The 13,848-nt window shown below is 45.5% G+C and overlaps 1 protein-coding gene across 2 annotated transcripts in view; it reads left to right on the top strand.

The window, feature by feature from the left end:
• Positions 1 to 259: 259 nt before the first annotated feature.
• RSU1 (Ras suppressor protein 1) overlaps positions 260 to 13,848 on the top strand; it is a 223,794-nt gene continuing 210,205 nt past the window's right edge. For both annotated transcript variants that reach the window (XM_016150644.2, XM_016150643.2), the window contains exons 1-2: positions 260 to 412; positions 649 to 760. In XM_016150644.2, coding sequence (XP_016006130.1) covers positions 652 to 760 — 109 coding nt within the window. In that variant the 5' untranslated portion in view covers positions 260 to 412; positions 649 to 651. The remainder of the gene's footprint in view (positions 413 to 648; positions 761 to 13,848) is intronic.

Below are 13,848 nucleotides of genomic sequence, written 5' to 3' on the forward strand. Positions count from 1 at the left end.
ACCTAGGAACTGAGCCTGCGCCAACACTAGTGGGCACGCGCCACCACTTGTCCAATCGGAATCCCAAACCCGGATTCCAGGTGGGCGGACTAACCTCGGGGTGGGGCGGAATCACGGAGCCGGAGAACGCACGTGATTGGCCGGCCTCGGGTACTCGTTCTTTCATGGGCGGAGCCTCGCCTGCGGCCACGTCTAGTAAACTGTTCTCCTAATTTGGGAAGGGCCGGGCGCGCGCCGGCTGTGGAGCTGCGCGTGGCCCCGAGTGCGCCTGCGCGGAGCGCCGGGACAGGGCGTGTTCCTCGTTCGGGTGCGCGTTTCCCTCAGGCCGGGTGCGGTTCTCCTTCCCCGCAGTCGTGCGCTCTGCGAGAGCCTGTCATTTCCACGCCCAGCCTGATACGTGCCGCCCTCTGTGGTGAGTGTGCGTGGCATTGCACTTGGGTTTGCGTGTCTTCGCGCGGCCGGAGAGGTGCCGGACCATCCCCGCTCCCCTCCCCGCCCCATCCTCCTCGGTGCGCCCCGACCCTGCCCGCTCACGCCCACCCTCCAGGGCCGGGGAGAAGCGGAGAGTGCCATCTGAGGTTCACTCCTTTCCGTCCCTGCACCCTCCCGGCCGTCGCCCACGTGCTTCGTTGTTGTCGTTTGGTACAGATCATGTCCAAGTCTCTGAAAAAGTTGGTGGAGGAGAGCCGGGAGAAGAACCAGCCGGAAGTGGACATGAGTGACCGCGGCATCTCCAACATGCTGGATGTCAACGGCCTGTGTGAGTTCTCGGCAGGAAGGGCTTTTAAGTTTTCCAGGTGACTGCCGGTCGTGGTGTGAGAGGTTGCCATGCTTTACATCCCACCGCCAGCTTGTAAACATCACTTGTCGAGACCGTAGAAAGTTTGCAGTCAGAATTTGTTCTGTTTTGACTGAAAGCGACCATGAGACCGAGGCAGGAGTCACACACAGGGCTGCTGCCGGACCTCAGCTCTTGTCTGTGTCCATTTACAGCATTTGGGTGGGTTTCTCACACAGCGTACTTAATAGCCACTTTAGTTTTTATTTGAAAATCATTTTTGAATTTTTCCTTTCTCCTAATACAGTCTTTGGCCCATGAACAAATGCCACAGAAAAGTTACATGATAAGTAATTTCGCTTGGAGTATGTTCAGCATTTCTTGACTCAGTACGTTTTTCTGGGTCTTCTTTCTCCTAACTTATAGTTCAGACTTTTGTTATCTTTGCTTCTGCTGCTGTAATGTCTTCCTAAAGTTCCTTCTTGCCTCTAGTTTCATTGCGCCTGTGGTTAGTATTGTGACTTACAGTGCTGTTTTCCCATAACACAGACTGTTGTGTGACTCTCTAAAGGAGTAGTTGGTTGAAGATTCAAATGTCTGCAGGGTCAGATGAGGATGGTCATGAACTCTTTAGTATTTCATGGGAAGGGGGCAGCTGCTACACCTGGTGCTCAGATCCTAACAATTGTTACCACCTGGGAACGTTGGCTCAGCGTTGCGCGCGCGCGCGCGCGCGCTCTCTCTCTCTCTCTCTCTCTCTCTCTCTCTCTCTCTCTCTCTCTATATATATATATATATATATATATATTTTTTTTTTTAGAAGCTGAGAATCCAGATGAAATTTCCTTATTTTTAGAAGTTGGCAAGGAATTCCAGTATTTGAAAAATACTTTATAAAGATGAAACAAAACACTCTTCTGGCTAAATGTGGCCTCAGTTTGGACCTTCTCCCTTAAACACAGCTCCTGGTTGTTCATTACCAGCAGTAATGCTCCAGGTGCCTTGGTGCAACATGCAAGGCCTTCCTGAATCTGGTCACGTACTTTGGCTCCCATCTCCTAATACTTTGTCCCCGCCATGCCACTTCGTTGCCCTTCCTGAACCATGGCACACGCTTTCTTCTCTGTGTGTCTTTGCAAGTGTTTCCTCCCTCTCCACTCTTCACCTGAAATCCTTCCCTTTTTATCAAGAGTCAGCGCAGATATCAGCCTAGGTGAAGTTTTCTCTGTATCAGGCTGAAATAGTCACTCTCTCGTCTGTGAAGTTGATTATGCCTTGTTTCATAACAGGATTGTACTGTATTTTTAATCTAGACAACTCTCGTCTCCACCGGGAGACTGGAGGGGCTGAAGCTGTGCAATAGTCGTATTGGCCTTCTTTATAAAAGTGCCTGGAACAGAGCAGGTGCTCAGAAATGTTCGATGGATGAAGGAAAGAATTGATGGATTAGACCTGTGAGTTTTTGAGATCCAGACCAGGATATGACACTGGAGAAGAAGGGTAGAGGTCTGAGAGACCCTAAAAGATGATGGGCCGCTTGTTAGGCATGGAGGGAGCAGAGTCAAATTTCACATTGACTGTGAATTCATGGTTTGTGCTGAGGACAGAGTGATACGTCTCAGAAAAGGAAAGGGGATGAAAAGCTGTAGACGATTTGCAGTTGGTGGCTCTTAGGAAGATACCTGCCATTAAGCTTAGCTTTTGTACTACTTAGCATCTCAGCCTCTTGTTATGTGTTGGCCTCTCTCCATAGTGATGGCTTTTTGGTGGTAGCAACAGAGTAGATGTCTCCAGCACTGACATGGCAGTTGTGGATCTGGCTGTGTCCCCACGCTGCCCCTGCCTGGCCCTGCTGTGATCCCGATGATTCCTGGGGCAGTGCTTCATTGGATGGAGGAGATGGTGAGCAGCAAGCAGGAGGCCCGGCTCGGCTGCTGTCTTCGCCTTATGGCTTTCTGCTCCTTGGCACACTTTTTCTCACTGGCTTGAAGAACGAGGTTGCTTTCAGAAGAATGTTACACTTCTCAGCTTCGAAGAGCATTCTTTATGTAATATTTATAAGTAGGGACAAATGGCATAGCTATTTTGGTTCAGTTGCATTATCTTTTTGAGGCTTTGGTCTTTACTGAAGAAGAAAAGATAGACACTTGCTTCCTGGGAAGGATGTTTCCTGTGTAATATGAGGCGGGGTAAAGTAAATCATTCTTAAATTTTCCTAGAGAAGTAGCTTAAGGAAGAACAATAGTACTTACTGGGAAGTTCATTGGAAGTGAATTCGGCCTCTGTAGTGTGCATAGACCCAAGGAGTGGCTGCTTTCTGCTATAACTACCCGACTTCTGGAATCTTGGAGCCTTAAGAAGCCTATTCCTCAACTGGAACTCCATTATCAGCAGTGCACATAATGCTTACTATGTGTATTTAAATATTCTACATATTAAAATATTTGACATGGTTACATTAACTAGTATAAGAATTCCCATATTCCTTATAAAATTATAACGGTAACATTGGGGTTTTATGGCTGAACATCAAGATTAAACATAGGGAGCAAGTCATTTGGGTGGACAGGGAATAGTTACTGTGTCTCAGACTTTTCCTTCATTGTCCTTACTTTTTTCAGTTTCTCAGAAGATAAGCAAGAATTAAGTTTAGAACATAAACATGGAGGTTTTGTACTTATTCTAAGCATATGAAATGTCCATCTTTCTGCTTGGGAGAGTTTTATAAGCATAACGCTGCTTCTGAGATAGTAAATTACCTTTAAAAAATGTGTTCAGGAGCTTAGGTACAAAAAACTTTCTGATGGGGAAAACTTGGTAGGCTGGAGACAGCCAGCAGACAGGTTCTAGAGTTTTCTGTCAGATTCTGGATATGGCCAGATCCTGCCCTGAGAAGCAGAAGATTACAGTGCTTTCGAGTGAGGCTTTGGGCTGAATAGATTGGCTTCAACTTATCCATCTTCTGCTACTGCTGTGAAACTCTAGGGAAGCTACTTAACCTTTCTGAGCCTCAGGGCCCTCGCTGTCAAATGGAGATGTAAGTACCCATTTGGTAGGACTGATTTAGTTTAAGTGCTCGGGAAATATTATCTCTGTGACTCTGCAGGTGGAACCTGTTTGCTTCAGTTGGTGCCGATTCCAGTGTCCTCAGTGGCTTGAACCAAGAATAGCATGGCTGAGTATACCGGGTCCTGTGTTGATGTTTTCCATGAGGCTTCTTAGGACTTGGAGAGTTTGGCACTTTTGCTTAGGGTTCTTATAGATTTAGATTGCTATATATTTTTTTAATTAACCCTCATTTTATTTTCCTTCTTTTTTTTTTTTTTACACATGTAACTGCACACATGTTCTCCTTAAAGATTCCAAGAGTAATAATACTGCTTTTATTCTTTTTGTTAAAGAAATTTCACTGCAGAACCTCTCCCCTTCGCAGCAGCGGTCTCCACCTGAGTGAGAAAGCTGCCTTTGAAGGGTCCTGTAATCAGCTTGCAGGGAGCTGAGAATCCCACCAGTAGCCTGGGAGACTTTGCTCATTTCTTTTGGTTAAGTCTTTGGTGACTTTTTAATCTTTCCAAGTTTATTGCCTTGTTGGTGGACAGACCTTTATCAGGTTTTTTTTTTTTTTTTTTTTTTTTTCAGGTTAGACTAAAATAACTGTCAGATCAGTCTTTAAAAAGAAAAGTACCTGCCTTGGAAGAAGTGGCTTTTCTAAAGAACCCTGCAAAATAATCCACAAAAGTACTGATGGAAGGGCCGTTTCAAAAGCCCTGTTAAACCTGCAAGAGGTCACCTTCCTTAGGAGTTGTCAGTTATAGACACACCTTGTTTTATTGCTCCTAACAGAGGTTGTGGTTTTTTGTTTTGTTTTGTTTTGTGTGTACAAATTGAAGTCAAGACCCTCCACCAGCAAAAAGAGAATGTCTCTTTTTATTGCCTTACTGGCTTGTTGTGGTGGTCTGGAACCGAGTTGAGATCTCTCCGAGTTTGCCTGTGGGTGGTCTTTGGGAGAAAGAGAACAGAGTTGGGAAGGCCACATCCTTGAGCCGTTATCTTTATGAAGACGTTTTATTCTTGTGCTCCTCCAAGTCGCCTGTATCTGCCCACCTCAGTGTTCTGAAACCTGCAGCCTCTGGCCTGGGAAGCCCCTTGCTCTCTCCCGCTAACTCCTCCCTCCCTCGTCACTTAATGCTCGTAAAAGAAGGAATGACTGATGTATATAGCCACATGACTCCATTTGTGTGCCACTTCCTCTGAGGAGCTCCCCATCACCCCATCCAGCCTGGTTGAAGTGGCTTTTCTGGGCCTGGTGTGCATGCTTCTGTTAACCTTGTTCTTGGCATGGTGCTTGGGGAAAGTCGATCGAAGAAGGGCGCTATTGCTTTTAGTTAAGCATTCATGTGAGCTGGGGTGGAAAGCATAGCACCCTAGGGAGAGGGAAGTGGCCTCTGTGTCCCTGCCACATGCTTCTCCCCTACTTTCCTGGGGAGGGGGAAACCGTTTACAACCATCAGGAACATGACAGAACTGTTTAGTGTTCAAATTTGATTTTGGGACAGGGTAAAAACAAAACATTTCATCCAGATAGGAAATAAAAATAAAGAAAAATTGTGACCCTCTTTGGTGTAATTGAACTAATAATGACCTTTTACCATTTTTCAGAAAATTATTTGACATTTCAGTTCCTGTCAGCCACGGGCTCTTTTTTTGTGAACAGTTTTTTGGTTACTAGCTGTGCAACCTTGGGCAGGTCACTTAACCTCTCTGTGCCTCAGGTTTCTCACATATAAAATGGCAATAATAAGAATAGCCACCTCATAGAATTGCTGTCATTATAGTAAAGGTGCCTGGCTCAGTGTCTGGCCCGTCTCGGTCCATTCAGGCTGCCCTGACAGTATTCCACGGGTTGGGTGGCCAGTACACAACAGGAATTATTTCTCACGGTCTGGAGGCTGCAAGTTCAAGGGCACGGCATGGGCAGATTCAGTGTCTGGTGAGGACCTTCTGGCTCACAGACAGCTGTCTCCTCACTGTGTCCTCACATAGTAAAAGGGACAGGGATCTCTGGAGTCTCTGAATAAGGGCCCTGATCCCACTCATGCGGGCTCCACTCTCCTGACCTCAGCACCTCCCAAAGGGCCCGCCTCCTAACCCCATCACAGAGTGGGGGTTAGGGTTCAACGTATGAATTTGGGGGGAACACAGACATTCGGCCTGTAGCATGGCACATAATATTCATTATTATTAGTTCATTCAATTGTTATATCCGATTATATAAAAAATGCAAAACAGCGTCTCTAGTTTTTGGAATTCTCAGTGATGGCGCTCACCCAGGCGCCTTTGCCTGTGTATCTCCATGTTGCATCATGTCTGAGCACCCAGCGCCGCATTCCTCACCTGTTTTGGGATTTCCTGGGAGAAGTGAGAGGGGCATGCTGAGCGTGACAGGGTCGGGAGGAAAAACAGTTGCCTCACACGACAAGTTCAGAGCCGCAGACAGTGTGGGAGGTGGCTGGGGCGATAGCAGAGCGTTTCGCAGGATTTTAGTTGTGGCATGTGTGTGTCTGTTGAGAATGACAGGCATAAAAACTTGGCAATTTTTCAACTAATAATTAAAATACCATATGTTATCCTGTAGCTGTATATTGAATGTATTTTTTCTTTTTTTCTGTGATGGGTACTGTCTAAGCTGAGTCTCTGGGGGTTTCCTTCATGTTGAGTCTTTAAATTACCCAGTGATAAATTAACATTTGCAATGTTGAGAAAACTGTAAGCTGTTAAATGGATCCAAACTAGTTATATTTTATCATAAGAAACCATAACACCCACTGCCTTGCCATTATAGCCAGCTCGTAGTTGTGCTAATCAGTGCTAAAATCGAGAGGGATAATAGTTGAAAACCAGATCCTCATTTCATAAATTTACGTGAACCTGGCTTAAAGAAATTCGATCTAGATGTAGGAGATTCACTACTACAGAGAAAAAATAGTATTGATTTTTTTCCATGACATAAAGGCTTGTTGCTTCACTGAGTAGCAAGTTTGTGCAGGTTGATTTATTCTTTCTTTTTTAAAGCAAAAAGAGCATAAAAATGTGGCCAGGGAACAGTCCATGTAGATCAAGTGTCTCGTCAGCAGGGGTCAGTGTTGAGCCTCTGTGGTTCGCTCAGGGTTCCTCAGCCCACACTCTCCTCGGTCCACTCTCTGTGGTGCTTTATGAAGCTCACAGTCAAAGAAACCGCCCCTGTTACAATCTTTCTGATCCAAAGCATCTTTAATGTTGGAGTGCCATAACTGCGGTGCAGCCTGACGCCTCAGCTCGAGGCACGGGGGTTTCTGAACGGAGAGGTGCTGATCAGTCAGCCTGTTTCCAAAGGAAGGATGGGGGCGAAATGGAATTTGCAGAGTCCCCTTTGGGCAGATTGCATCAGTGTGTGATGTTTGACAGTGTGAGAGAGTATCTTGGATTTGAGATGATGATAAAGACAAAAAGACTAACGATAGCATAACATTACCTATCTTATTGGTTTAGTAGGGCCGCTGTGCAGAATGCCCCAGACTGGGGAACTTGAATAACAGACGTGTGTTCTCAGAGTTCGAAAGGCGCGGAGTCTGCGATCACAGTGTCCGCAGGGTTGCCTTCTCCTGAGGCCTCTCTCCTTGGCTTGCAAATGGCTGCCCTCTCGCTGTGTCCCCACATGGCCTTCCGTGCGTACATGCCCCTGGTGTCCCTCTGTGTGTCCCCTTTCCCCTTATACGGACACCAGTCACCTTGGATTACGGCTCACCTTAACGGACTCATTTTAACTGTAACCTCTTTAGAGACGCTGTCTCCAAATACAGCCACGTTCTGAGGTGCGGGGGTGAGGGCTTCGACACCGAAATCCTAAGGGGCCACAGTTCACCCCATCACATCTACACTGCGGGTCTGAGTGGTTCTTGCTCGAGTGTTTACATGGGACAAGTGCTTCTCGCACTTATAACGTCAGCGTTTTGCAGATGAGCAAGCAGAAGGTTATCTATAGTCTGTTGAGTCCCAGCATCACACAGTTAGGGGCAGAAGCGGAGTTCACGTTTAATCGTGTCTGACACCTTTGTCCTGTGTCGTTTGCCATCCCCGATGTGCAGCAGGGGCCTGGCTCTGACGTTAAGGAGCGAGATTTCTGGGGCTGACTGGGGCGGCCGGCCTTACCTCAAGGTATTCACTTTCAGAATTCTTGGAAACACTTTCCTGAGCAAATAAAATGCATCTTTTGGCCAGCCTGCAGACTTAGGTTTAGCGTAGCATTACAGGGTTTTAACCGTTGAAGAAAACACTAGAAACAACTTATCCATATCTGTCAGTGTTAACTGTGGAACCCTCTCATTTTCCTTAAACTGTTATCCTAACTGAATTTAGTGATCTGATGTGAGATCTTTTTCTGTCTTCAAACTTAGAACATAGCTTAAAACACTCTCTATGAATTGTGGTGCTGGAGAAAATTGTATTTGGGAAATAACGGTTTACCTATTAATAAAGCAGAATTACATGAAATGGTTATTTTAATTGTAATTTGCCTATACGTCATAAAAAGCCTTTTTACTTAATATCTTTTCTGCACATCTGTTATATATTCCTCTGGACTCAGCATAGTTTGCCAATTTAAGGGTAAACGGAGCCAAATGGAAGGCATACATCAGACTGGGCAGTTAATTGGAAGGGGTTGTGACCTCTGAGTTATTTAGGACACAGCACAGAACAGAGATTGGTGACAAGGTTTGCAACATCAAATGCTTATGTGGTTTTTTTAGAGCTGGAAATACTTAAGTCTTCAGGCTATGTGAAAGATACCTGTTTAACCTATTATGTATTTCTGATCTACAAGTCGTATACTATTTATTAGGGGGATAAAAAATAATAGTATAATTAAACTGCCATATACACATAGAGTATATTAATACATACATGCACATAGATTAATACAACCACAAACACATATGCTTCCCATGTGCCGGGCATTATACTAAGCTCTCTACATGGATTATTTCTTTTAAACCTCACCATTTCATTACTGTTTTCTTCCTCCTCCTCATCTAGTTTATAGCTCAGGAAGCAGCTTTGTAGAACTTAAGTAACATGCTCCAGCTCACACAGCTAATAAGTAGCAGAGGCAGGCTTGGAACCCAGACAGTTGGACGTTAGAAGCTGTGCTCTCAGCTTGTGCTGCCTTGCCTTACTCACGTCACCAGCGTTGTTGACGGGTGTGTGCACACATAAAGATAAAACAGTGAGGTCAGCAGGTGTACTCCGGGTGCCTTCTGGCAGACCCATTCCCTTCTGGAAGCTTTGTACCTGCCTGTATGGGCCGATGATGCTGTGTCGACTTAGGAATGTGTTCTCGGATGTCCGCAGGTGCCAACCTGCCCGTGGTCATGCTGATGGGCTGAAGAAACAGGATCCTTCCTTTTTCCAAAACACAAATACTTTTTTAAAATTCCACTTCAAAGCCACATTATTGACAGATGTATATAGATAAGTGCATATGTAACAAACAGTGCAGCTTGACATATTTTCAAACCAGGAAGCAGAACATGATCAGCACCTCCCGGTCACTGTCCTCTCAGTGACTGTCCTGATTCCAAAAACAGAGATGGGTTTGGCCTGGTTTCGTGCATCACTAAAAAGAAAGAAAGAGGATTCCATCGTGTGCGCTCCTGAGTGTTTGATCCTCTGGCTCAGCATCACGTCCCAGAGGTGCATGCCCGTTGCGAGGTCGTTGCAGACCCAGGCGTGACCGGACCACAGTTTGTTGATCCTTCCGCTGCTGACGGACATGTGGGCCATTTCCAGGCTGGGCCGTCATGGGTGTCGCTGCCCTGAATCTACGAGAACGTGCCTTTCAGTGAGCACACATGTTCATTGCTGTTGGTCATAGACCTAGGAGTGGAGTCGGGTCGTGGAGGATGGTCGTGCACACTTATGAACATAGAAAGGAAGCGTCACCGCGATGGGAGAAATATTTGAAACTTACGGTCATCCCTCCCTTATCTGCAGTTTCACTTTGCGCAGTTTCAGTTACCCACGGTCGTCCTTGGTTTAAAAATATTAAGTGAAAAATTTCAGAAGGAAGCCGTTCATACGTTTTAAATTGCGCGCTGTTCTAAGCAGCGTGATGAAACCTCATGCCGTCGGCTCCCTCCCAGCTGGGACGTGAATCATCCTTTTGTCCAGCGGCTGCACCTTGTATACCCTTCCGGTCTCTTAGTCACCGAGTAGCCGTTGTTTTCAGATCTGCTGCAGTATCCTAGTGCTTGTGGTCAGATAACGGCATTTCACTTACCGATGGCTCCAAAGCAAAAGAACGGTGATGCTGGCAATTCGGATATGCCAGAAAGAAGCCATAAGGTGCTTTCTTTACATGAAAAGGTGAATACAGTCCAGTAAGATATTCTGAGAGGCCACAGTTCATGTAACTTTTATTATAATATAATATTATAGTTGTCCTATTATTTGTTGTTGTTGTTAATTTCTTCCTGTGCCTAATTTACAAATTAAGCTTTGTCGTATGCATATATGTATAGGAAGAGACATAGTATTGGGATTTGGTACTATCTGTGATTTCAGGCATCCAGTGGGGGCTTTGGAATGTAGTCCCCGCAGATAAGGGGGGACTGCTTTAATGAGCCAATAAAACATCATGCCACATTCCAGAACATAAGTGCCATAAAGGAAGTAAGCCGATTTGAAACTCCCATTAGAAAGAAAATGCTTGAAAGTTTTTTCAGCCTTAGAAAGATCTTCAAGGTCCAGAGTCATTTTTATTCTGTAGCTACCTCCTCCATCTTTTTTTTTTTTTTTTGCCTTGTCCATATTGACTAATTTTTCTTAATTTGCGTAGCATAAATAGCTGTAATTTTAGAAAGCAGTTATGGAACCCTGGAAATGAAAAGGCTTAAGCTCCTCAATTTATAGATAAAAGAACTGTGGCCCAAAGGGGTAAAGTGATTTTTCTCGGGTTTCACAGATACCAGATCAGAACTGAGACTACAGCCGAAGTTTCCGGATCGCAGATCTTAAGCTTCTTTCCAAAATGGGAAAATAATATTTACTCCTGGATGAAGTGTCCTTTTCAAGATGGTGGAAATTCGTATCATTATAGAAAGAGTATAAGCCTGAATGGGAAAATTCCTGTCTGTCTTGAATAAAATATGACAGTTACATAAAGTGACTCAGAGCAAAGCAAGGAAGACGCAGTTTCAAGCTGCGTTAGATCCAGGTTGTAATCCCTTGAGACCATGATAAAAATCACTGGATTTCTCTGGAGCATTTTGAAAATGAAAGTCTGAATTAGATTATTTGATTCTTTGAAACCAAAAAAAAAAAAGATAGCTCGTATTTATGTAATGCCTACTACATCAGTGTGCTATGCTGGGCACATTTATAGCCACTCACTAGAATCAAAAATGTTAATTAAGGTAGTAACAACAGCAGCTAATGTTTACCAAATGTTTACAATGTGGCTGGTATTGTCGTTTGAACTTTGTTACCTTGTCTCTTCCTTACAATAACCCTGTGTGATAGTACTGTTATTAACCACCTTCCTTGCAGTTTTAGATGAGAAAAAGGACAGAGAGGTTAAGTAACTGGCCCATGGTTGCAGAGCTAGTGAGCAGAGAACCCTGTAAAAGTTGTGTTCACCCAAGAAACTGGTTCCCTCTGACCCTGTTTTTTGCTGACCAAACATACAGAACAAACAAATATCCACCAATGGCCAATTGTATGTCATTATAAGATGTCCTGAAGATAAACACGGAGTCTTAGTTCATGGGTTCATTTTTCCACTCAAAAAGAAGACATGGACAGTTTCCAGTGTGCATGTAATGTAGTGTATTCTCAGCTTCCATGTGTCCCTGGAGATGAACAAGGCAGCTGGGGCACAGGCACTTTCTTCTTCCCAGGGTCTGATGCGCATTTCTCTCTGATGCCTCATTTCTCTGCTCGACCACACCACCTGCACTGTCCTCCACACCTGTTACCTCAGCCCAGGAGCCCAGGTAAAGGCAAGCCCCCTCTAGAAGCAGGGAGAGCGGAACCTTAGTCCTGCTGCCTACGTGAGAGGCGATTCTCGGAGCTCCAAGAACCGGAAGTCCTTCAACAGCCACTAAACGCTTGACCTCTGTGCCACCTCTTGTCACCGCACCCATGACGGGATTTGGTCTCATGGTTGGTTCACCGTCGCCTTTACCCTTGGCTGTCAGCTTCTGTCCCCGCGTCATTCCGTATGCTGACCTCCGCTGCTGCCTTCTCCAGTCCCACATCGCTGGCCTCCTGGACGCACACTTGTCAGCCTCCTCCAGCGCAGACCTGGCCTGTGTTTTCTGATCGGCTTCCAGGTCTCCCTCGGTCTCCTCCCGGCATGATGCCTCTCCCCACAATCCTGTTCCTGCCTCTCTCCTCCCACACGCACAGGTCCAGCAAACAGATGTGTTCCAGAGGGCACCCACGCACCCTCGCCTCCACGCCTCACCCCAAGGACCGTTAGACGCTTCACCCCCAGCCTCTCGCCCCACCAGAGGTCCCACGACAATACCCTCAAGGCAGCAGGCTGGGCCTCAGCGCCCACTCTGTGCCAGATGCTGCAGACGTCATCCTTTATTTGAGGAGCAGCATAGTTTTTCCACTTTACCAATGGGAAAAGTCATTATGTGTGGAGAATGTTAGTCCTTTGCATGTCACGTGCAGTGGCGCCCCCTTCCCTGTTCCCAGACCGCAGTGGATGCCTGAACTGCAGGTCGTACCAAACCCTATCCGTACCGTGCGTTTCCCTGCACACACCTACCCGTGGCAAAGTTCAGTTTATCAGCGAGGTGCAATGAGAGGTAAACAACAATAATAGAACAGTTATAATATACTGTGATGAAAGTTATGACTGTGGTCCTTCAAAACATCGTACTGTACTGTACTCGCCTTTTCTCTTAAAGGAAGCACCTTAGGCTTCTCTCTGACATTCTGAACTGCCAGCATCACTCCTCTCGTGCTTTGGGACCATTAAAATACGGGTGACTTGGCAAAGCAGTCACTGTGATAGCACAGCTAGCCTGATAACCGCGTCAGCTTCTGAGTGATGAGCGGGCGGGGAGCACATGCATGTGCAGACGGGGGGTGAAGGGGCGATCCACATCCGGGGTGGGACGGAGTGGGACGCGCAAGATTTCATCCATGCCCCTCAAAGAAGCTCAGGTTAAAGCTTATGAGCTATTTATTTCTGGAACGTTCCGTGTAGTTTTTCAGGCCGCGGTTGACCACGCGTCACTGAAGCCGAAAAGTGATACTGTAGGTGAGGGGAGATGGCTGTGTGCAGAGCTCGTCGAGGGCAGGGACCACGTCTCGCTCATGCTCTGCGACTCACCACGTGAGTGCAGTCTTGCCGAAGGGTCGTGATTTGCTGATATTTGTTAATACTTTTCTGCTTAAATCTCAAGAGCAATTAATGATTAAGTGTCTTAGGGTGCTTACTGTATTTCTCTTTTCAATTCTCACAGGCATCTTCAGAAGGATAATTAATTGCCTTTGTCTTCTTTTCTGAAGGAGGGATTATAAAGTGATGTGTTTGGATGGGAATGATGTGGGCACCACGATTTTAATACAGTGCCTTGAGTCTAGTATCTTTTGGCTTACTGTCCCCATTGATTCAAAGCCCCCCGTCAATGACCAGCTCATGGCGGGGTTCTCCACACATGTGAATTCTCTGCTCTTATTTAGGTATAGAAAGAAATATCACCTTTTTTTAATGGTCACATATGATAAATTACTTTCCGTTGAATGAGAGAGCAATTAATTACAGTTGATAGACCCTTTAAACAGAATTGCATCAAGTAATTAATTTCAAAAACTTGCTACTGAAGAGTTTCCAACTCTCCAAAATAATTAGTCGTGAAGTAAAGGAAAGCTTTCATACCATGGTGACTTTTTTTGGAAGTTTTAAATTATGAGCAGAATTCGGAAGAAGTGTTTTATGATGCTGAGTATGTTGATGAATATGATATTTGTATATCTCGGTAGCAAACATTTTATCGTCTTCACTTTAATATGTT

Source organism: Rousettus aegyptiacus, unplaced genomic scaffold (genome assembly GCF_014176215.1).
Source record: "Rousettus aegyptiacus isolate mRouAeg1 unplaced genomic scaffold, mRouAeg1.p scaffold_m13_p_10, whole genome shotgun sequence".
NCBI classification, from domain to species: domain Eukaryota; kingdom Metazoa; phylum Chordata; class Mammalia; order Chiroptera; family Pteropodidae; genus Rousettus; species Rousettus aegyptiacus.